This window comes from Podarcis tiliguerta (assembly GCF_965153285.1).
Source record: "Podarcis tiliguerta genome assembly, chromosome: 1".
NCBI lineage: Eukaryota > Metazoa > Chordata > Lepidosauria > Squamata > Lacertidae > Podarcis > Podarcis tiliguerta.
The window spans coordinates 17,161,853-17,185,930 of NC_139534.1; the positions used below are offsets into that span (position 1 = coordinate 17,161,853).

A 24,078-nucleotide genomic window follows, 5' to 3' on the forward strand; every position below is an offset into this window, starting at 1 on the left:
TGAGCTCCCGTTACTCTGCCCCAGCTCCTGCCAACTTAGCAGTTTGAAAGCACGCCAGCACAAGTAGATAAATAGGCACCACTGCGGCGGAAGGTAAATGGCGTTTTCGTGCGCTCTGGCACTCGTCACGGTGTCCTGTTGCACCAGAAGCGGTTTAGTCATGCTGGCCACATGACCCAGATAACTGTCTGTGGACAAACAGCAGCTCCCTTGGCCTGAAAGTGGAGGTAGGTGCCGCACCCCATAGTCAAATTCGACTGGACTTGACCGTCCAGGGCTCCTTTAACTTATACGATGTAACATCCACCAGGATGATAAAACCTCACACCTGTCAAATGCTGATTCCAGCCTTGGCTTTATACCTGCCAGTGCATGTACACACATTTCTTAGAGAAAGGGAGGGTGGCTAAGTCATGCTTCAGGCCCTTTGGCCAAACCTGGACTGTTTCTAACTACCCAGTGCAGCTGGTATGCTAACCCTGAACAGAATCCAGACACAGGGGGTGGGCTTCTCAAGACCTGGCTTAAGCATTTAGTACACTTTCACCCATTTTTCTAAATCACACACACACACACACACACACAGAGAGAGAGAGAGAGATATCATTCTCCAGCTAAACACATCAGCATTGCTTTGTTGCCTTCCCTTAACTTTGGGTCCCACGTTACTAATATTTTATCAGTGCAATAAATCAAAGTCGTGTTAAAGAGTAATTAAATAAAAGCCAATTACAGCCCTTTATTGCAAAAATAATTTTCCAGTTTAGTTACTCCGTGTTAACCAGAATAAATTTCTAAGTATCAGAATCAGCAAAATGACTGTGGGAGGCCACTTGCTACTTTTCGCCGAAGAGCAAATCTAATTATGCATAACATTAATGCAAGAATTAATTGCATTAATAAAAATTCATTTACAGGGAAGGCAGGCACACAAAGAGAAATAACTTACAGGAAGACAAACACCGAGGGTTTTTTTATAGGCTTTTTGACTGAGATTATATCAATTGTTCTTCTAAATAAGGAGTTCATAATTTTGGTCACTTATGTGGGTAATGGAGGGGCTTTATAGAATGCCAAAACAACCATTTAACAGATGTGCTAATATTTATATTTTTCAAGATAACTCATAATACCACGAAGAGACCTCTTTTGACATTCAGGCAAAGGAATATTGATCTAAAGTAAAGAGCAAACCGAATATGCATTTTGATAGCTCCAAGTTAAACCTAAGGTCATTCTCAATCTTCACAGAGACCAAGTCTCCTTTCCCTTGCAGCTTCTTATCACCACCACTCCTTGGCCACCAGACTCCTCAAGGCACATCTTTTCACCCCAGTTTTCCCTTCTTTTGTTTCCTCATCTTCCCTCCCTAATCTGTATTGCCTCTAATTAGACTGCAAGTCTTTGGGCCATTTTATTTTTCATAGGGACACAGGTGTCAGGGATGTGGCTCAACTGAGCGCAGGGGAAGAGTCAGACTCAGAAATTGAGACAAGTGAGAGAGAGGCCAACTCTGCAGACAAAAGCTGGCTGACAGAGCCAGGAAGGGGGAGCTTGACCCTCCTTCACAAAGAAGTCACAGACACGATAGCTCTCAAGAAGGGGGAGAGTTAGGAGGCAGTCAGAGGGTTGCTAGGCAACCAGCAGAGAGGCAGAAGACAGCGTGTCTAGTGGAAGTGGGAAGGGGCAGTCCAACTTCTCAGCCCCTGTTCTCGGAGACAGGACAAGGTCAGAGTGCAGCAGAAGGGCAAGAGGGGAAGGGCGGGAATCTGGCATCCTTCCTGCTGTGAGAGGGGTGGAGATTCAGACTGACCAACTCCTTCGAGGAGTGCAGGCCAGAAGCCGCGCTCTGGATGTGTTTTGTAAATAAAAGTACCATAAAACTGCTGGATAGTCCTTAATTCTTATTGAGGCTTGCTTGCTTACCTGCCTGAGATCATTACAACAGGAAGCTGCTGTGCACAGAGTCAGACCATTGGGGCATCTTTCTCAGTACATTGACCAGCAGTGGTTCTCCATGGATTTCAGGCACCGTTATCTCCCAGTCCTACTTGGAGATGCCAGGGAATGCCCCTGGGATCTGCTGTGGGCAAGGCAGATCCCCTACGACTGGCTCCCCTTCATTTTTGTGCACCCAGAATTTTTGAGCTCCAAGTAAAGGAATAAGCATCGAACAGTTAGGATGCCTGCTCAAAACGTCTTCTGCAGCTACCGCTGACATTGTCTCCTTACTCTGCTAAGGTTAGAGGGAATGAGAGAAAGCCACGCCCAATCTCGAGAACGAGGATAAAGTTTGGTGGTAAGAAGCACAGGGTCCAGTTTTCATTAATTCCCAAACCGTGGGGATTCTCCTTGCAGAGACAAAAAGTGCAACGTACATTTCAAGACATACTTACTATGATATATACGCTCTTGCCAGTTCCTGTTGGCCCGACAAATATGAACGGCTTTTGATGTGTTGTCAGCATTTCCATTAACGAAAAGTATCGGATGGTGTCCAGAGTGGGGACAATTATTTCGTTGAACAGCATGTCTTTCGGTATAGGCGGAGCCGTCTCAAGTGCCTCCACCCAAGGCTCCCACCTTCCTGCGCCCTGTTTCAAAACGTAACACAATCAGAAAGAACAAGAGAAAGATCTCAAGGACACATTTCACCCTGCGCTAGTGAGATCATGCCGCATCCCTTGCTGTATCAGGAACTGCTGTGTGCTCAACTGTGTTGAGAGCCAGTGTGGTGTAGTGGTTAAGAGTGGTAGTCTCGTAATTTGGGGAACCGGGTTCGCGTCTCCGCTCCTCCACATGCAGCTGCTGGGTGACCTTGGGCCAGTCACACTTCTTTGAAGTCTCTCAGCCCCACTCACCTCACAGAGTGTTTGTTGTGGGGGAGGAAAGGAAAGGAGAATGTTAGCCACTTTGAGACTCCTTAGGGTAGTGATAAAGCGGGATATCAAATCCAAACTCTTCTTCTTCCTCTTCTGTGTGCTTCTGCATCTCTGAATCAAGAACTCAGGACCACAAATGGTCAGGGCTGATCACCCATCAGCCACGTGGGGACACCTGAATTCCTGCCACTCTTTCTTTGAGTTGCTGGGGTGGGAGGAGAAAGATTCAGGCCCTCTTCCCTCCCAAACAGGCAGCTAGCTTCAGTGGAAGTATGTCGAGACTGGATTACAGATCAATTTATCACTGAAAGCTAAACCACACCCATCATTAAAGGTCCATACATTGTTCTGGATATAAATATGGAACTGGGCATTTACTCGGCTTTTTGTCATATTGGGGTGGACTGAAAAATGCCAGCTATCATTAACTACTTTCTGAAAGGTAAAGGTAAAGTAAAGGGACCCCTGACCATTAGGTCCAGTCATGACAGACTCTGGGGTTGCGGCGCTCATCTCGCTTTATTGGCCGAGGGAGCCAGCGTACAGCTTCCGGGTCATGTGGCCAGCATGACTAAGCAGCTTCTGGTGAAACCAGAGCAGCGCACGAAAATGCCGTTTACCTTCCTGCCAGAGCGGTACCTATTTATCTACTTGCACTTTGACGTGCTTTCGAACTGCTAGGTTGGCAGGAGCAGGGACCGAGCAACAGGAGCTAACCCCATCGCGGGGATTCGAACCGCCGGCCTTCCGATCAGCAAGTCCTAGGCTCTGTGGTTTAACCCACAGCGCCACCCGCATCTGAAAGGAGTGTTCCATAATTCAACCAAGAATACTGATCTAACGTAGAGGTGATACTGGAAATGAATTTACCAATTAAATTCCAAGAAAGACCTCTATTGAAAACAAACACACTCACATCTTTGACAAAGCGGTACTCATAAATTGTTCCATCCTCTGGATAGGGGACAGTCAGTATTTTTGCACGCATGTGCTCAAGACCACTCAGCAATTTATATTTTTCTCTCGTTTCGTCACTCATTGGCCCTTCCAGCAATTCACGAACGATCTTGTCAAATTTCAGCCGGTCGCTCTCCTTACAGCTGGCTCCGACAGACCAAGTGAGAGAAAACACAAAAATGCTCTAGTGCAAAAGGAAGGGGGAAAAGGTGTATTAATTAATTAACAATGAAACCCTATGCATGTTTACTCAGAAGTAAGGCCCACTGTGTCCAATGGGGTCTACTCCATTGCTCCAATGGGGCTTATTACTATATGCAAGGGGGCAAAGAATCACAGTCTAAAATGATAATTTTTATACTAAAGTGCAGGATTGAAAATGGCCTCAGCCCAGTATACCTGAAGGAGCATCTCCACCCCCATTGTTCAGACATTGAGATCCTCCTCCGAGGGTCTTCTGTTGGTTCCTTCACTGTGGGAAGTGAAGTTACAGGGAACCAGGCAGAGGGCCTTCTCGGTAGTGGCGCCCGCCCTGTGGAACGCCCTCCTTTCAGATGTTAAGGAGATAAAGAACTACATAGCTGTTAGAAGACATGTGAGGGCAGCCCTGTATTGGGAAGTTTTTAAATGTTTGATATTTTATTATGTTTTATATATGCTGTAAGCCACCCAGAGTGACTGGGGAAATCCAGCCAGATGGGCGGGTTATAAGTAATGAAATTGTTGTTGTTGTTGTTGTTATAAAACCTCTTAATGAGGGTGAAAGAGGAGAGTGCAAAATATGGTCTGAAGCTCAACATCAAAAAAATGAAGATCATGGCCACTGGTCCCATCACCTCCTGGCAAATAGAAGAGGAAGAAATGGCGGCAGTGAGAGATTTTACTTTCTTGGGTTCCATGGTCACTGCAGATGGTGACAGCAGTCACGAAATTAAAAGATGCCTGCTTCTTGGGAGAAAAGCAATGACAAACCTAGATAGCATCTTAAAAAGCAGAGACATCACCTTGCCGACAAAGGTCCATATAGTTAAAGCTATGATTTTCCCAGTAGTGATGTATGGAAGTGAGAGCTGGACCATAAAGAAGGCTGATCGCCGAAGAATTGATGCTTTTGAATTGTGGTGCTGGAGGAGACTCTTGAGAGGCCCATGGACTGCAAGAAGATCAAACCTATCCATTCTGAAGGAAATCAGCCCTGAGTGCTCACTGGAAGGACAGATCATGAAGCTGAGGCTCCAATACTTTGGCCACCTCATGAGAAGAGAAGACTGCCTGGAAAAGACCCTGATGTTGGGAAAGATGGAGGGCACAAGGAGAAGAGGACGGCAGAGGACGAGATGGATGGACAATGTTCTCGAAGCTACCAGCATGAGTTTGACCAAACTGCGGGAGGCAGTGGAAGACAGGAGTGCCTGGCATGCTCTGGTCCACAGGGTCACGAAGAGTCAGACACGACTAAATGACTAAACGACAACAAAACCTGAAACTACACTACACTTTGTGGATTGCTCTGTCTGCAGAGATTAAAGCTCACAGCAATAAGAGCATCTCTACACATTATAATTGATGCAGGAAGCAAGCATAAAAGGTGAGAAATCAGGAACATGTGACCTGGATTGGGCCAGAGTTCCCAGAAACATTCAGTATCATGGAGGAGGCAAGGAGTAATATATTATTATTATTATTATTATTATTATTATTATTATTATTATTCCCACCCATCTGGCTGGATTTCCCCAGCCATTCTGGGCAGCTTCCAACAAAATATTTAAAATGCAATAAAACATCAGACATTAAAAACTTCCCTAAACAGGGCTGCCTTCAGATGTCTTCTAAAAGTCAGGTAGTTGTTTATTTCCTAAGAGGAAAAGCCCTATGGTGTATGAATCCCACCCCCCCCCCACCCCGATGGGCACAGAGGTAAATGTACGACAGATGCAACTTCATTCATGTATGACGCCGAGAGTTTATAAGTTGGCTGAGGAAAACATCACTGGAGCAGTAAGCATACCGTGCAGAAATGCCTTAAATGCAATTGGATCCAGCTAGGAGCTGATAGCTCAAATCATTCCAGTATCTAAGCTGCCAGACAAAGGTTCTTTTTATCATGTGTGGTGGTCTTAGAGTAAGGTTAAAGCTTACTGGGAAGTGATATAAAATGAATTGAAAAAGATGTTCAAAATAACTTTTATTTTTAAAAAACACCAGAAGCTTTTCTTTTGGGAATTACAGGGACTACCTAAGTTGTATAGGTGGAGATTCAATCCTTCTCCAAGCCATCCCACAGATGGAAAGGGGAAGAAGACTATAACAAGGACTCTCTGTATGCCCTCAGTGTGCCGGGACTAGCGCTACAGCTCAACACCCACAGCTCTTGCGTGAGGCATGATCAACCTACGTGAAGGGCCTTGTGAGTATGGATGAAGGTGTGAGTGTTTGAATCTCTTGGTACCAATGTATTAATGTATACTTGACTATACAAAATAAATGTTACATGAGAGGTGTGTCAACCCAGATCTGGTCTCCAATGTGTCTTATTGAAAGTCCTATAGCATATGGGATATCGCTTGTCTCTCCGGATTTCAAAAGAACCAAGTGACCACGGTTTGGTGACACTTCCCAAAGCAGGGAGGGCTTTGGGAAGGTGGTGAGAGGGTTCTTGGACCAGTCAGAGAATCGCACCTCTTGCCCTAAGCCGGGCAGAAGCTTCCTGGACTTTGGGGAAGGAGGTGCCAGGGAAAATTTTAGGGGATTAACCTAGCCCCCTTGTCCATTGACTACAAGCCACTGTAATGCACCCCTAAGTGATTTAAGTATGTTACCAATCCATCAACTGTAACGCATCAGGTTTGCACCAACACTCTAATTTGATCAAGATCCACGGAGGTTAACTCAAACCAAATCTCTGATTCAATGCATTAACAAGATCCTGCCCACCTCAAGCCAAGAAAATATTTCACGGTCCGTAACAGTCTTAAGTTTCGCTTCATTTTGAAACTCATCCATGAGGCAGTCCATTAAATTCATCAGCGATCGAACCAAGTTGGTATCTGTCGTAGGAGACAGTTCCTAGAAGGAGCAAAAGCATGTTCTCCATAGTACATGAACTTAATTTAAAATGAGCCAGTTTCATCAGCCTTACCATCAAAAATTAAACAACGCCTAACTCTAAGCATTATGGGCACAAGAGATCAAAAAACAAAGCCCTGTGTTATCCTTAAGACAAAATAAAAAAATAACCTCCAAGCAAAAATAAAATAATGCAAGCAATTTGTTATCCTCAGTCCCATTTCTTTAGATTTTTCTCTTATTGCATAGGGTAAGAAATAGGAGTGATAATAACTGCAATGCCAGCAACCGAACTGACTGAACTAAAGACCAATCTAATGCCACTTGTGGAATGCCAACACAAGAATATGGACTGCAAGTTTATACATATCTATTCAGAAGTAAGAACAATTAAGATGGGACCGAAGCTGAAAACTTTCCCCAGACTGTACGCTTTTATCGTAAAGTGCATACTTATGCATGCATCCTTTAAACAAAATACTTATTTTTGTGCACTGTATTGTGAAATCCTATACAATGTACAATCTGACTGGGAGTTGTGTTCCAGTCTACAAAGTTCAGGAACACGGGATTGAGGGTTTACCAGCCCTTCCTCTTGTTCCGCTGCTTTCCCCCAAGGAAAACTGCTCTTTAATGATCAAACAGAGCAAAGGGCAATTCAGGTTTTCTCCAGATTGACGTTTGCTCCGATTTAGCACCAAAGAGCAGGATTTTCCTGGGAAAAGAGAGTGGCAAGGGGGAAACCACAGGACGAGCCCTGTCTCAGCCCGCTGCAAAGAATGCACCAAACAATTCCCTCCCTCTCTTGGTTCCAAACCTAAATATCCACATTTTATAGGGGGGGGGGGAGCTCTTGTGACCATGATTAAAGCATTCATGCTTCTGTACTGACACACTCCAGAAAGGCAATTTCCATTTCATGAAATCCATGCTTAGCTCACCTTTGTACACTTTCTAATAAACTCAACAGAAAGCGGGACTATCCTGTCAAACAAGCCTGTTATAAACTCTTTATGTAGAGGTGTGACGGTGGGAGGCATCAGATGTAGCCAGGATAGCATCACGGGTCTCCAACCTAGCATTTGTGGCTCCATATAGACCATGCCACATCTGGAAACCTGCAAAAGGAGGATACCTTTACATATCTTAAGGCTATAGATAACCTAACCTAACGGAATGCTTACATCTTCATTAAACTTGTGAAAGCTGGCTCGGATAGTCTAGTCTAACAGAACAAAATGATTGTCAGCAATTATATAAATCACAAGTTGACGTATTAAAGGTAAAGGTACCCCTGCCCGTACGGGCCAGTCTTGACAGACTCTAGGGTTGTGCGCCCATCTTACTCAAGAGGCCGGGGGCCAGCGCTGTCCGAAGACACTTCCGGGTCACGTGACATCGCTGCTCTGGCGAGCCAGAGCCGCACACGGAAACGCCGTTTACCTTCCCGCTAGTATGTGGTCCCTATTTATCTACTTGCACCCGGAGGTGCTTTCAAACTGCTAGGTTGGCAGGCGCTGGGACCGAACAGCGGGAGCGCACCCCGCCGCGGGGATTCGAACTGCCGACCTTTCGATCGGCAAGCCCTAGGCGCTGAGGCTTTTACCCACAGCGCCACCCGCCAACAATTTCAGATCTAACCAGTAGCAGTGACACAAGATCTAACCAGTAGCAGTGACACAAGTTCTAGTTTGTGTGTGTGTGTAAATCATAGCTTTCATTTTTTAAACTTCCTTTATTAAAGAAAGAAGGAGAGGGAGAGGGAGCCGACTCCTGAAAACAAAAATAATTTTCTATTAAAAAACTGCAATTAAGAAAAGGCTTCATTCATTTTGCACTAATCCATTATACAAAATCATGGCTGTAGATACCAACTTTAAAAATAAATCAAACGACAGTTTATAGGAAGACCGGCATTGCAACGAACAAAAATATGTCTTTCCAAAAGTGGAAATCAAAATGGACAGGGGACTGGGGTAGAAACTACTTAAAAGAATGAAATCTAACAAGATTCCAAACACATTCGCTCAGAAACGTCCCATTGATTTCAAGGACATTAACTTCCACGATAAAGCATTTAGGAATTGTTATTTTTAAAACAATACAACGAGAAAGTTTGCTTTTGACAGACTAATTGGATAATGATTGTGTTAGTTATCAAAGACCTGTACAAGCTGCCAGTTTGCTGCCAGGCCAAGTTCAACATGTTCCTATTGATATATGCAGCCCTTAACAGCTTGGGACCGGTTTACTTACCCCATAGGTTCCTCTTTGATCTGAGAAACTTGCACTCACAGGCCCCACACAGTATTCCTTATGCATTTGTGAGGAGTTATTATTTTAGCATGGCTGCTGCACCTGTGGTTTGGAGCTCCCTGCTTAATGACATTAGGCAGGCACCTGCTGTTTACTGTTTTACACACCTGCTGAAAACCTTTCTGTTTCAGCAGGCTTTTTCCAAATACAGTGGTACCTTGGTTCTCAAACAACTTGGAACCCAAACACTGCAAATCCAGAAGTAAGTGTTCCGGTTTGCGAACCTTTTTCGGAAGCCAAACATGCTCTGTTTTGAGTGTTATGCTTCCGATTTGAGTGTTACACTAAGGTCTGTCTGTTTTTGCTATTTATTTTGCGTTTTTTGTTTTTGCAGCTCTTTTTTGTTTTGTTTTTGTGACTGTGTGGAACCCAGTTCTGCTACTGATTGGTTGACTGTGTGACTTCAGTACATTGATTATTGATTTCATTTTATGGATCAATTGTCTCATTAGATAGGAAAATCCATGTTAAATTGTGGTTTTAGGGGTCGTTTTCAAAAGTCTGGAACGGATTAATCCATTTTGCATTACTTCCTATGGGAAAGTGTGCCTTGGTTTTGGAACGCTTTGGTTTTGGAACAGACTTCCGGAACGGATTAAGGTGGAGAACCAAGGTACCACTGTACAAGATTTGGTTACATCTCTTTTTCCATTTGTTATTGTGTTTCGTTGTGGTTTATTTATTTCTAACATTTTAGATATAATTGTTATTAAATTGTCCTGTGAAAAGGCAAAGGGGTTTCGGGAAATGATACAGAATGAATTGAAAAGGATGTTTAAACTGATAATTCCTTTTTTAAAAAACCTGAAGCCTTTTTTGCTAGGAATAAGGGGGACAGGTGTCTTGAAAAAGCTGATGAATTTATTCATGCGACAACAGCAGCTAGAACTTTATATGTACATAAATTGAAAGAAGAATAAATTCCAACAAAGGAGGAATGGCCTATGAAACTGACGGATTATTCTGAAATGGTGAAATCAACTGCCAAACTAATAGGACATAATGACAAAGTGTTTAAGGAGGAATGGAGAACACTGGTGAATTATCTATCAATTTATCACCAATATATGAAGTCGCAGGCAGGATTTGAAATATAAGCAGTGGGTTACTGAAAGATCTAACAATAACAGGGTTTCGATTTGAAAAAAGGTGTTATAAAACTGCTAATAAAAAAGGGGTAAAAAAACAAACATCAGAAAAGGAGAGGTGGGAAGTCAAGAATTTTGTGCTGGAAAAAGAATTGCATATGCCGATAAAAGTTTTGGAATATTTTTGGAGACTGAATAAAAATGATATAAAAATAATAATTGTCCTTAAATGTTTCAGTATGCTTTTATTTTATTTTTAGTGTTTTACTGTTTTTATTGCAGGTGAATTTGCCAGTGTAGATCGGGAAGTACAGAAATGAGAAAGTTATTTTTTTTCCACCACTGTGGGCTTGTCACAATCCTAATGTCATCGAAAAGAAACCTAACAACTGCACCAACTTACAGTAGCAGGAGAAGCAACTTCCAGGTCCATTGGTTCAAAAATAAGGCTCATCTGTTGCGACATCTGAATGATCTCACCACTCATCAGACACAGTTTCTTGTTATCATCCAGCACGGTATTCATATTCTCAATCCACACGGCATCCACTGGCCCATCGAAAATAAGCCACTTCCTGTCAGGTGTCTGGGGGGAGGGAACAAAGTTTTAGTACAAATAATGTTAAGAATTGGTAAGGTGAGCAAAAATACCTTCTTAGAAGAGGTCTTCTGTTTCTCCCACACAGGAGAGAATGTGTTGCAGCACATATCAGCAGTGGCGTAGCGTGGGTTGTCAGCACCCGGGGCAAGGCAAGTAATTTGTGCCCCCTAACCCGTGGAGCCAGGTAGGGGCAGAGAGCTGCGAGTGCGAGCGCGCCCCCCCCCCCAGATGTTGCGCCCGGTGCAGCCGGCACCCCCTGCACCCCCCACGCTACGCCACTGCATATCAGCATCTAAAAACAAAGAACTATTTTATTTAAATGCAGACAAGTGTAACCAATAATCAATAATATCAATCAATCAATAATAATCAATAAATATAGTAGACGCTCAGGTTGCGTACATGATCAGTTAAGTTGTGGGGAGACATGGCAGACGACACAGCGATTTCTCCAATGCAGCTCTTTATTTTGTAAGCTGGAACAGAACTGAACAGCAAACAGCTCAGCCGGCCTGCTTTTATAGGCAGCCAGCTGTCAACATTGTAGCAACAACAACCCAGGGTTTCCCGCCTAAAATAACTGACGTGGACCTGAGTGAAAACTACATACACAATACTCCTGGTGGCCAGGGTGAGAACTTCAATACATAACATGATCCGTGTGGGAAGCACGTTTGCAACCAGCAGCGTCCGCAACCCACAGCGCTGCGTCTGCGCACGCACGGGTCGCACTTCTGCGCATTCGCAAAGAGCGATTTAGCTCTTCTGCACAAGCGCCAAAACCCGGAAGTAACCTGTTCTGGTATTTCCGGGTTCGGCGCGGTGCGCAACCCAAAATCGCACAACCCGAAGCATCTGTAACCCAAGGTATGACTGTAATAATAATAATTTATAATAATTTATTACTTATACCCTGCCCATCTGGCCGGGCCTCCCCAGCCACTCTGGACGGCTCCCAACAACATATTAAAAACACAATAAAACATCAAACATTAAACACTTCCCTAAACAGGGCTGCTTTCAGATGTCTTCTAAAAGTCAGAAAGTTGTTTATTTCCTTCAAATCTGGTGGGAGGGCTTTCCACAGGGCAGGCACCACTACCGAGAAGGCCCTCTGCCTGGTTCCCTGAAACCTCACTTCTAGCAGGGAGGGAACCACCAGAAGGCCCTTGGTGCTGAATTTGTCAATGATGATGCCTTCAGTTGGTGACAATTCTAACCCTTCCCTACCATATGACCACTGAAGCAGCACAAACCCCACACAGGACCAGGGTCTTTTATGCCTTCAGGGCACAGTTTGGCTCTTCCTTTTATTCTAGACATTGTTTACATAGAATCGAAAGGGACCCAAGGGTCATCTAGTCCAACCCCCCCACAATGCAGGAATCTCAGCTAAAGCATCCATGACAGATGGCCATCTAACCTATGCTTTAAAACTATGTATATGCTGAAATATTTTAATGTTGTCGAATACTTACAGCTGAAGAGGCAAAGGCCCTAAAGCTCACAGCCAGAATGCCATCTGACCACTCGTGGGAGACGGGATCAAATTGTCCGTACAGTTGCCCCATAGTTATAGCTTTGGGGTTGATAACAGTGATCTGAACTTTATTTTCCTCCATCAGCCCCTGAGTAGACATAGGGAATTGCATTTGATAAATCAGTGGTGCATTTAATTCATCAATACACATACACATCTCTCTTATCCATACCTACATTTATATCTACTGTATGTGAATCTACATGTTACCTTTCAATATATCCAGATAGACGCACCTGCACACACACATATTTGCCCTATACAGGTGGACAGTTTGGCCATTCATGACAACATAGGAAATGGAGGGGATTACGATCCTGCCTCCAACATGCATGTGATGTTCTTCTTGGCCAGAAAACAATACAGTGGTACCTTGGTTTTTTAACGTCTCCGTTGACGACCGTTTCGGTTTTCGAACGCCAAAAACCCAGAAGTAAATGCTTCAGTTTTCAAACACGCCTCAGAAGTCGAACGGCTTCCACTGAGGGTATATCTTATTCTTCTAAATTCTCTGTATTAAATTTGCAGGCCGCCCTTTGTGCCTCGGTTTTCAAACGTTTTGGAACTCGAACGGTCTTCCGGAACAGATTATGTTCGAAAACTGAGGTACCACTGTACTTTGTCAAGAAGTGTCAAGTCCTGCGACAGTGCCATTCCCTTCACAGCCTCCCCTTTCTCCTGCCAGAAATGGGAGCAGTGGGAGGAGGACTTGCCGGGAGGGGAGAAAATATCAAGTGCTCAAGGTATAGGCCTCCTCGCATGTAATGAACGGGAGGTGCTTGCTGTTATGAGCATCTCTTTTCATTCCTTGCAGCATCCTATCATTCTAGCTACTTAGGCAAATGCCATTAGCAGCAGAGTATGGACAGACAAGACAATTTTTCTGAAGGAAATGAAAGATCAGGCCGGATGTGAGAAAAAGTTGACAAGGTGACACAATATGTCACTTTGCTGTTTTTGGGACACAATGGCTTCTGGAAACATTTGTTTACTTTTTCACACAGGTCCCCTAAAGCAGCTGCCAAAACCCGATACGCAGATGTCTTTCCACCAAAGGGCTCTCCGACGATCATGAAACCATGCCGCACAATCATCATTTCAAAGATCTGCAAAATTTTCTCGGAAAAGAACGGTGTCATCTGTAAATTCATTTCTTCGCAGTTTATCTTGATGGCTTCCAGGATGTCATTGTAATCTGGTTTCGGCAACTTCACACCAGGAAACAAATCTGAAGTGATGCCCTGTCAAAAATGAATTACAAGGTATTTTAACCATGACTATAGCAAGCAGTCTCTGGGTCTTCTCTGAATTATCTCCTGTCCCCAAAAAAGGCCTTTTAAACTAGCAATGCGATCACATTTCTATAAAACATAGTGTCTATGTTTTATGTTCTATAAAACAGTGTCTCCGAAAAATTTCACACATCACCTGGGAAGACAGGTGAACTAACGCCAGTGTACTGGAAGAAGCAAAGATCACCAGTGTCAAAGTGATGATTCTTCAACATTAACTTGGTTGGACTGGTCATGTTGTGTAGATGCCTGATTATCGTGTCCCCAAAGCAACTAATCTATTCAGAACTTAAAAATGGAAAGCATAATGCCATTGTTCAATGTAAGAGGTTCAAAGACTCTCTCAAGGCAAATCTAACAAAATGTAGTATAAACACTGACAACTGGGAAACACTGGCCTGCGAGCGCTCCAATTGGAGAACAGCCTTTACCAAAGGTGTCATGGACTTTGAAGATGCTCAAACTCAGGATGAAAGGGAGAAGCGTGCTAAGAGGAAGGCACGCTTGGCAAACCCTCACCGTGATCAACTCCTGCCCGGAAACCTATGTCCGCACTGTGGAAGGACATGTGGATCCACAATTGGCTTCCACAGTCACTTACAGACTCATTGTTAAGACCGTGTTCATGGGAGACAATTTTACTCCAACTACGAGTGATCGCCATAGAAGATAAAACATAGCTGTCAGTCAAGAGTCCCAGTAAAGTGTTATTTACTCCATGCAATGAGAACCGGGTGGGGGCCACACCTCTGCCAGGCCTGCCCACATGATGTCCACACACTGGGGAAATGTTTGCCATGAGTAAGCCTGCCAAACATGTCTAGGCTTGACCCTCAACCTGCACACACACAACCAGATCACAGGAAGTGAGTAAATGTGTTTGGCAAGCCCTACGGCAGCAGTCTTGCCAACCCGTGGATATCGTGGGAGGCAGATTGGCAATGGGAGCAGGGTCAGTGAACATGGCCTTGCAGTCTTCTTCTCCATCAACCTAACAGTTTGAAAGCACGTCAAAGTGCAAGTAGATAAATAGGTACCACTCCAGCGGGAAGGTAAACGGCGTTTCCGTGCACTGCTCTGGTTCGCCAGAAGCGGCTTAGTCATGCTGGCCACATGACCCGGAAGCTGTACGCTGGCTCCCTCGGCCAATAAAGCGAGATGAGCGCCGCAACCCCAGAGTCGACCACGACTGGACCTAATGGTCAGGGGTCACTTTACCTTTACCTTACCATTCATGAATGTTTGGGCTCAAGGCTTTTGTGGTCAACATCCACATTTTCCCCACTGTAGCAAAAATGTTTACTTCAGAGCTGCATCCTGGGCTTTTGCACGCAGATGGAACAGAATCATGATGCCTGCAAACAGCTGATGACACTTGCATGTGTGATGTTCCCATTCCCAAAGCCGGAGTTATAACAGCTATCTTGTCAGCTTTGGGGGATTTATTTCATTTTTTAATTATTATTATTATTGGAATAAGTGTATTGTTCTTTGCACCTACTGAAATCTATAGTGCTTGTAGATTTGGAGGAAAGAGGTAGAGAATAAATTCTGTATGTAGATGGTCCAATCTCCAGCAACTACAGCTAGGACTGGGAGACCTGTCTCAATTTCTACACCACTTAGAAATTCTGAATGGTAAGCGGCATATAAATACCTAAAAATCAATAAGCATAATAAAACCTGGAAAACCACTGTCAGTCATTGTAGACAATCGTGTGCTGGATGGGTCAATGATCTGACTTGCTTATACAGTGGTGCCTCGCAAGACGAAATTAATTCGTTCTGCGAGTTTTTTCGTTCTACGAGTTTTTTCGTCTTGCGAAGCACCACTGCGTATTGACGGTTTCCCGTAGGAATGCATTGGTAGTTTTTAAAAAAAGGCGCAAGACGTTTCGTCTTGCGAAGCAAGCCCATAGGGAAATCCGTCTTGCGAAGCAACTCAGAAAACGAAAAACTCTTTCGTCTTGCGAGTTTTCCGTCTTCCGAGGCATTTGTCTTGTGAGGTACCACTGTAAGGTGTTTTCCTATGTTTCTAGATTTGTCTATAGCTTCAGGTTGCAATACGCTCATAAATCTCATCCGTGTATAGGTTTTGGTATGTATCGCTTATCTCTTGAACTTGAATAATGTAATCAAAGACCCTTACGTCAAAAAGTGGTAGATCGTGGGATAAAAACTTAGGCAAATTTACATCTATAATGGATCTAAGCAGCAAAATTTCTTCGTTTTCATCTGGGTACTTCAGCTGCAAAAAAGGACACAGTTAATTTGAGAGTTAAAATTTTCGTTTCAAATTTACCAGTAACATAAAATAAAATATATGTCAATGTTTTACACGTTGTCACTGTTTCCTCTACCTGTGCCCGATTTGCGGTTTTTAGGGGAACTGACACGTTCCAGACAGGTGTGAACAATCTAAACTTCCAGAGCATCTTTATAACACAAAACTCTGATCTTATTATGCTGCCAGACAAAGTTCACATTTAAAAGTCTAATGGGAAATGTTACTATGAGTTTTGGATTAAAACTCCTGCTGATGTCTTGCATGGTAGGATATGGGCAAACTGGATCAAAAATAAACATGCTTTCATTGAGAAAACAAGTGAATCTGCAAAGATCTTAGCAGCAATCTGTTGCAGAACCCATATTGTTCTAATAAATGTACATCAGTAGTCACTGGCCAGGTTTAGATAAACTTTGGTCCAATATTTAGTCACCTCCAGGATCTGTTCCTGGGTCATTATTCTGGCTCCTTAGCTTATCTTGCACTAGACTTCCGTGATTAAGATATGACAGAGAACTCTGGTTTAATTGTGCAGTGCTTAGATTATTGTACACTGCCCAGAGAGCTGTTTGCATAAGTGGTTTATAAACCTCCCAAATAAATACAGTGGTACCTTGGTTCTTGAATGGTTTAATTGTCGAACAAATCAGAACAGAACACCACAAACCCAGAAGTAAGTGTTCCAGTTTGTGAATTTTTTTTTAAAGCTGAACGTCCGACGTGGCTTCCGCTTGAGTGCAGGAAGCTCCTGCAACCAATCGGAAGCTGCACCTTGGTTTTCAAATGGTTTCGGGAGTCGAACAGACTCCCGGAACGGATTAAGTTCAAGAACCAAGATACCACTGTAAATGCAAATCAGGAATGAAGCACCAAAGAAGGATGTCACGTCCAACCTGACTTCTGGTACAAAACTAGAAGTTGCACCAGAGCCCCACACAGTGGCGTAACGTGGGGGGTGCAGGGGGGGCCGGCCACACCGGGCGCAACATCTGGGGGTTAGGGTTAGGGGGCGCAAATCCACGGGTTAGGGGGCGCAAATCCACGGGTTAGGGGGCGCAAATCCACGGGTTAGGGGGTGCAAATTACTTGCCTTGCCCCAGGTGCTGACAACCCACGCTACGCCACTGGCCCCACTTTGTGGGAGCTGAGCCCCCCCACACAAAAAATTGTGGGCCTCCAGGGCAACAGTGGCAGCATATACACACAGAAGGCCCTATACTCAATTCAGCTCAAGTAAGGAGCACAGATTTTGCTTCTAGCAAAACACCCGATTCTAAATCAAGACCGTGAAAAAGGGGCACATGTTTCCCACCTTCAAATTTCCAGCTGCTGTGAGCACCGACTTCACGGCTCTCATTCCGTAATCATAGTGGTGCTGGGAAGACAACTGCTCCGAACACAGGCGATAGGTAGCTACAATTTTCACCGACAGAGGCCGAGCGGTAACAAACCCACAGGAGTACAGGACAATTTCAGCAATCATGGCGTAATCAGGTACCATCATTGCCACGGTTCGAAACAGGGCCTATTAAGCAAGGATTGACAGGCAGGTTAACTGCAGAGCTCTATCACAGTCCCTCGACAGGTGGTCAGCTTCAGACTGGGATGGGAGGCTAAATTTCATTATCAGTATGCAAACCATTCCCCAGATTAGTAAAGACAGTTACTGTCCAAACAGTCCCCCAAAATAAAGGATACTAAATAAAACTTGGGGGGGGGGCGTGGATCCTAAAAGCTTTCAAATACCTGGAGGGCACCACACTGGCATATATCCTATGATTATTATTTTGGGGGTATATGATGAGTTTACAGGAGTATATGAATCATTTTCTGTCATTTGTTCTGTCATTTGCCTTGATTTCCCATTCATTCAAAAAACAAAACAAAACCCCAAACAGGCAGCCAGGGCCAGATTTAGGTTTGATGAGGCCCTAAGCTACTGAAAGTAATGGGGCCCTTTATATGTCCTGCTGTCTTTGGCAACAACAAATTGTCACTGTTTTTTGGTGTTAAATATATGCTATATGGTAATTTATGGACCTAAAAAGGTCAAGGACCCCTGACAGTTAAGTCCAGTCGCAGATGACTCTGGGGTTGCGGCGCTGATCTCGTTTTACAGGTTGAGGGAGCCACCGTTTGTCCACAGACAGTTTTTCCGGGTCATGTGGCCAGAATGACTAAGCCGCTTCTGGCGCAATGGGACACCAAAACCAGAGCAGTGCACAGAAACGCCGTTTACCTTCCCGCCAGAGCGGTACCTATTTATCTACTTGCACTGGTGTGCTTTCGAACTGCTAGGTTGGCAGGAGCTGGGACAGAGCAATGGGAGCTCACCCTGTTGTGCAACTTTCTGATCGGCAAGCCCAAGAGGCTCAGTGGTTTAGACCACAGCGCCACCCGCTGCCCCTTTATTGACCTAATAGGTATCTAAAGCCATTTTATTTATATTTTGGAGATGTACATCCAGTTTTTTTCTTTAATTTTTTGGGGGGCCCCAAGAGAGTGGGGCCCCAAGCTATAGCTTGTTTAAAGGTAAAGGTACCCCTGCCCGTACCGGCCTGTCTTGTCAGACTCTAGGGTTGTGCGCTCATCTCACTCTATAGGCCCGGAGCCAGCGCTGTCCGCAGACACTTCTGGGTCACGTGGCCAGCGTGACAAGCTGCATCTGGCGAGCCAGCGCAGCACACGGAACACCGTTTACCTTCCCGCTGGTAAGCCTATTTATCTACTTGCACTTAAGAGTGCTTTCGAACTGCTAGGTTGGCATGCGCTGGGACTGAACGACGGGAGCGCACCCCACCGTGGGGATTCGAACCGCCAACCATGTGATCGGCAAGTCCTAGGCGCTGAGGGTTTACCCACAGCGCCACCCACGTCCCACTATAGCTTGTTTAGCTTATACATAAATCTGGCACTGCAGTCAGCATAGGCCACAGTCCTCTGAAACAATATGCCTCTTCCAGCCATGTGCATACAGAGGAAGGTTTGTGTGTTGGGAAGCAACCATTTAGAGGTCCAGTAGAAGAACCTAAGGAAGGATCAAAGGGACCACACAAAGCTCTGAGGATGCCCCCACGTGGCAGCAACAATAGCAGCTGCTGTCCTTCCCTCTAGCTGGTACAACTTCGGCCAGCGCCTGTTTACTGGGATACAGCTTCATCACCACCACTGCAGCTGACTTCCCTCTGCTCACTCAGCGATAACACTTTTATTCTTCACATTGTGAATGAGTTCCCTCCTAGTGGCGCAGCAATAAAACTGCTAGCACATTTGCAAAGCTAAGCAGGGTCTGGTATGGTTTCAAATTGGATGGGGAACTGCGCGTTGAGATTCCTGCATTGCAGTGGGTTTGACAAGATGATCCTCGGGATCCCTTCCAAGTCTACAATTCTATTGCTCTTTCATGAAACAATTTGAAAAGGGCAAAAGGGGCGCCTACAGAAGCCTGTCCCTCAATGTTAGCTGGGGCTGACTCATTCATTCAGCCTTTATTGACATAATTAGACAATAAAATCATTAACTACCATCCATAAAATATTGGTAATCCAGACATTAAAGGTAAAGGTAAAGGGTCCAGATTCAAACCGCTGACCTTCTGATTGGCAAGTCCTAGGCTCTGTGGTTTAACCCACAGCGCCACCCGCATCCCAATCCAGACATACTAAACACATAAAAGCCACAATAGTAAAGGTAAAGGGACCCCTGACCGTTAGGTCCAGTCATGGCCAACTCTGGGGTTGCGGTGCTCATCTTGCTTTATTGGCCGAGGGAGCTGGTGTACAGCTTCTGGGTCATGTGGCCAGCATGACTAAGCTGCTTCTGGCGAACCAGAGCAGCGCACAGAAACACCGTTTACCTTCCCACTGGAGTGGTACCTCTTGATCTACTTGCACTTTGACGTGCTTTTGAACTGCTAGGTTGGCAGGAGCAGGGACCGAGCAACGGGAGCTCACCCCGTCACGGGGATTCGAACTGCCGACCTTCTGATCAGCAAGTCCTAGGCTCTGTGGTTTAACCCACAGCGCCACCCGCATCCCAAAAGCCACAATAGCCACCATTAAGTAAAATTAAGTAGTTTTAAATTTGACTTTAAAGATCTCAGATAAATACACTGAGACCATCTCAGTAGTTTCAGGAATACCATTCCTCAGCAGATATCGCATTACAATTCTTTGCAAGTAGGTAATTTAAGGTTCAAAGGAGTTGCCAGTGGGTCTCTCTGAAGAGTGTCGAAGAGAGGGCCGTCCAAAATTATGTGATATATTTTGTACCTGATACATTAAAACCACAAGTCTATTCTGGAAGGGTGTTTTCTTGGAACCTAGTGAGCTCTTGCTACTGCTACTTGGGTACCTTAAGGTTGTCTGGGAGTTCTGATCGCCCAGCATAGCCGGGATTCATGGTTATGAAGACGGCACATGTGGGGTTAAGTTTCAGCTCAGTGCCTTCAAACACCAGCAAGTCACAGCCAGAGTTGATGCCTACGGACAGAGAGAAACAGGCATCATTTTAATTGCAGCTGGAATGGGTTTTATCTTAACGCGGCAGAGATAATGAAACAAAAAAAAAGAGTACCTCTCTGGATAGTAAGAATTTGCTGAGCCACAACAGAAAGTACTTCCAAGTCAATTCTGTTGAATTCATCAAAGCAGGCCCAGGCTCCGCAGGAAAGCAAACCCTAGAGAGGGACAAAAAATAGATTTGAAAAATTCATGGTTCAGGTCCAGTACGTATCTATTTTCAGCTTTAAAATAATGAGGAACTCCCTTGGGAAAAAAGCAGTAGGTGTTTCATTCATTCTCGTCCGATTCTTTAGAACTTGTTCAAACACAAATACAAAGAACCCAACCCGGGAAGAATGGCAGATGAAGCTGATGGACTATATGGAAATGGCGGAAATGACTGGCAGAATCTGAGACCAGGGAGAAGAGTCGATGGAAGAAGATTGGAAAAAAATTAAAGTATATTTACAGAAATATTGCAAAATTAATGAATGTTAGAAGAATACTGGAATGAAGTTATATGGTTTTATCTGAAATGTTATAAAGAATTAAGCAAAAACTGATTGTTAATGGGCTAAAGTGGAAAATTTAAAGTTTCGATTGTGTTAAGATAAATTATAGAACAAAAAATTGAGAAAGAGGGAAAGGATTTGCTGAATTAGCTAATTTGAACTAGAATACAAAAAAGGGAGGTGTGAGGAAGTCGAGGAAACAAGTAAATGAAAGATAAAGATATGGAATTTGGATGTGTTTTTAAATGTTTTTGTTTTTTCTTGTTGTTTTGATGTACTGTTTTTTCTTTCTATTTTTGATGTATCGTTTGTTAAATTTTGTTATTGCTTCTTTTTTCCCCTCTCATACTTTCTTTCTGTAAATATAAAACTTTTAATAAATATTATTAAAAAAACAAACACACAAATACAAAGAACCCATGCTTCCTACAAGAGCATGTCTGTCGTTGCCATTAAAATGCTTTGGTTCTTAATTCTAAATGTTTGCCAATATCCATTTGCACCTTAAAGAATTTCCCCAGAGCGAGGTAATCCAGTCCATCTGAGCAATTGAAAACCACACATTGCTTGGCGACAGCCTTTGCCAAGTCCTTTGTCGTCTCGGTTTTGCCAGTTCCCGCAGGGCCTTCAGGGGCACCGCCAAGGTGAAGGTGGAGGGCACCAAACAGAGTTCTGAAATCAGAGGGAGGAGGATTTAAAAAGAAAAAGGCACAAGTTACGGAAATGTCTGTCACATTATTTCTGGTTTTTATTTTGTGTGTGTGTGTGTGTGTAATTTTTATTACGTTTTCTATCTTACTATTAGAATTTGTAGAATTAGTATTTGACATTAAACAACCTTAAAATGTCAAGGACTTCCCTTCTTCTCTTTCCATGGTTCAGTTTGCATATCATAAATCCCTGTGTATTTTACATAAACTAAACCATTAAGTTTTCCATTATTACATCCATCAAAACTTGTTTGCACTGTTGAATTTATCTTAACACTGCCAACGTTTTCAAGTGTACACAGTTTCCCTCCATATACTCAATAAACATTTTCCAATCTTCTTTAAATGTTCTTCTTGTTCTCTTATTTTATATTCAGGAAGGTAGCCGTGTTGGTTTGATGCAGTAAAAAAACCCCAAAACTTGTCCAGTAGTACCTTAGAGACCAACTAAGGCGCTACTGGACAATTTTCTTATTTTATATGTTAGGTCGGCAAGCTACACATATTCCATCAGTTTTAAGTTGCCCTTCTTCTTTAATTGGGACCTCGCTCATTTTCCATTTTGGGTCTAACAAAACACAGGCCGCAGTCGTGGCATACATTAATAGCCTTTTTTGATATCTGAATTATCCCCAACAAAAAGGACTCTGGTCTTTCCCTTCAAAGAACAACATGCTGTAAACTTCAGGTTGTTCTTCCAAAGTTTCCCCCCAAGATTAAAATCTATGTTAGATCCTATATCTATTGCCCAATGTGTCATAAGAGGCTTTGTCAAGCTTCTTTTGTTTCCCAATCTAATAACAGATTGTGCATTTTAGATAAAAGTTTTTCTTTGTTTTGTAGAAGTCCTTTTTTCAAATTGTGAGCTTTGGTCTGAAAAACCACACATTATTTTTGGTTTTTGGTCCTAAACATTTATGCCAGAATATATGTCTATTTTGCCAAAATAGACCCAGTGCAGAGAAAGCTTTGCCATGTTGATCTGTGCTCTGGTAAGCTTCCTGTTTGAATTACTCTAAGGCATTCTGAGTGAGGCCACCCTGGACTCACTGTTGAGTGGCACAGCCAGTTGGCATCATATAACACCAATCCGGAAGAAGCCGGACTGGTTGCCTATACACTTCCATTCACAATTCAAGCTTGGGTGTAGAAGGCTACACTGACATATAAAACCCCGAAAGACTTGGGGACAGAACTACCAAAAACTGTATAGAAACGTATCCACGTACACTACTACAGCCGCATTGAGGCAGTAATTGATGCAAAAGGGGCCCAAACCAACTACTGAGTACATGTGCATAGTTCTACTTCTCAGAGGTCCAATATTGCTCTATTTGCAGTACTTGTTTTGCTGATTTCATTTAATATTCTAATTTTCTGAGATTGTTAATTTGGGGTTTTCATCAGCTGTGCACCATGAACATCACAATGATAACAAACAAAGGCTTGAGATATCTCGCTTTGCATGTCATGAGTCTATCTTATATATTAGTTTCACCTTTTAAGTTGAATTACTGAAATAAATGAACTTTTCCACGATATTCTAATTTTCCGAGTTTCACCTATATGTTGGCATTTTTGTTCTCAACTGCCCAGGGCTGAAAAATGGCAGATTAATAAACGTAAGTGAATAAATAAATATTACCCAAACTGTTTTTTACCTGTAGCATCTATCTGTTAATGGGGTAATAACCAGCCTAGGGGTATTGCCGAGATATTCGTATCCATACCGCAAACCGGCATTGATCATCTTTGTTTGTAGATGCCCCTCCTATGCGGAAAACAACAACCATGAAATGCATGGAATAAGCAGGGGGGCGGTGAAGAAATCACATACAGACCACAGTTTCTTTCTAGTTCATTGGCTCCAATGTAGCTCACGAGGGGGGAGATTGGGGGAATCGCTCGATCTAGCAGGTTGTACAGAGGGAAAGCGGGACATTGCATTCCACCCAATGCGATTGATCACTATAGTAAGATAGTCGCAAGTTATAGGGCACCATGTGCTAATAAATGGGATATCTTATGTAAGTGTCCTGCTAGCTTTTAGCCAGTTCAAATCTGCTTGGCCCTTGGCTGAGGAAATTAATGCAGGCTCAAAACACTACGATTCTGACAAAAACAGATTAAGGCCACTCAGTTCAAAAGTATATATGTTAGGATATTTCCGTTCCACCTTAAAAGGGAGCAGGATGTTTGTGTCACAGCCTGCGTATTTTCCTGTTTCACAGGATGTTTCTGTTGTGTCTTTGCTTTCGTTTCTCTCTCTGCCGGAGACTCTGAAGCAGGCAGTCATGTTTTTCTTTGTTCTGATCAACGCTG

General features: G+C 43.6%; 1 protein-coding gene across 1 annotated transcript in view; it reads right to left on the minus strand.

Moving 5' to 3' along the window:
* Positions 1 to 24,078, minus strand: part of DNAH7 (dynein axonemal heavy chain 7) — a 151,312-nt gene that overhangs the window by 70,164 nt on the left and 57,070 nt on the right. Inside the window, exons 23-35 of the mRNA XM_083404258.1 lie at positions 23,418 to 23,527; positions 21,550 to 21,718; positions 20,608 to 20,710; positions 20,386 to 20,513; positions 17,345 to 17,557; positions 15,895 to 15,993; positions 13,446 to 13,694; positions 12,392 to 12,541; positions 10,716 to 10,898; positions 7,850 to 8,026; positions 6,777 to 6,908; positions 3,799 to 4,023; positions 2,397 to 2,594 (exon numbers count right to left, since the gene is read on the minus strand). Of these exons, the coding sequence (XP_083260384.1) occupies positions 2,397 to 2,594; positions 3,799 to 4,023; positions 6,777 to 6,908; positions 7,850 to 8,026; positions 10,716 to 10,898; positions 12,392 to 12,541; positions 13,446 to 13,694; positions 15,895 to 15,993; positions 17,345 to 17,557; positions 20,386 to 20,513; positions 20,608 to 20,710; positions 21,550 to 21,718; positions 23,418 to 23,527 (2,136 nt within the window). The remainder of the gene's footprint in view (positions 1 to 2,396; positions 2,595 to 3,798; positions 4,024 to 6,776; positions 6,909 to 7,849; positions 8,027 to 10,715; positions 10,899 to 12,391; positions 12,542 to 13,445; positions 13,695 to 15,894; positions 15,994 to 17,344; positions 17,558 to 20,385; positions 20,514 to 20,607; positions 20,711 to 21,549; positions 21,719 to 23,417; positions 23,528 to 24,078) is intronic.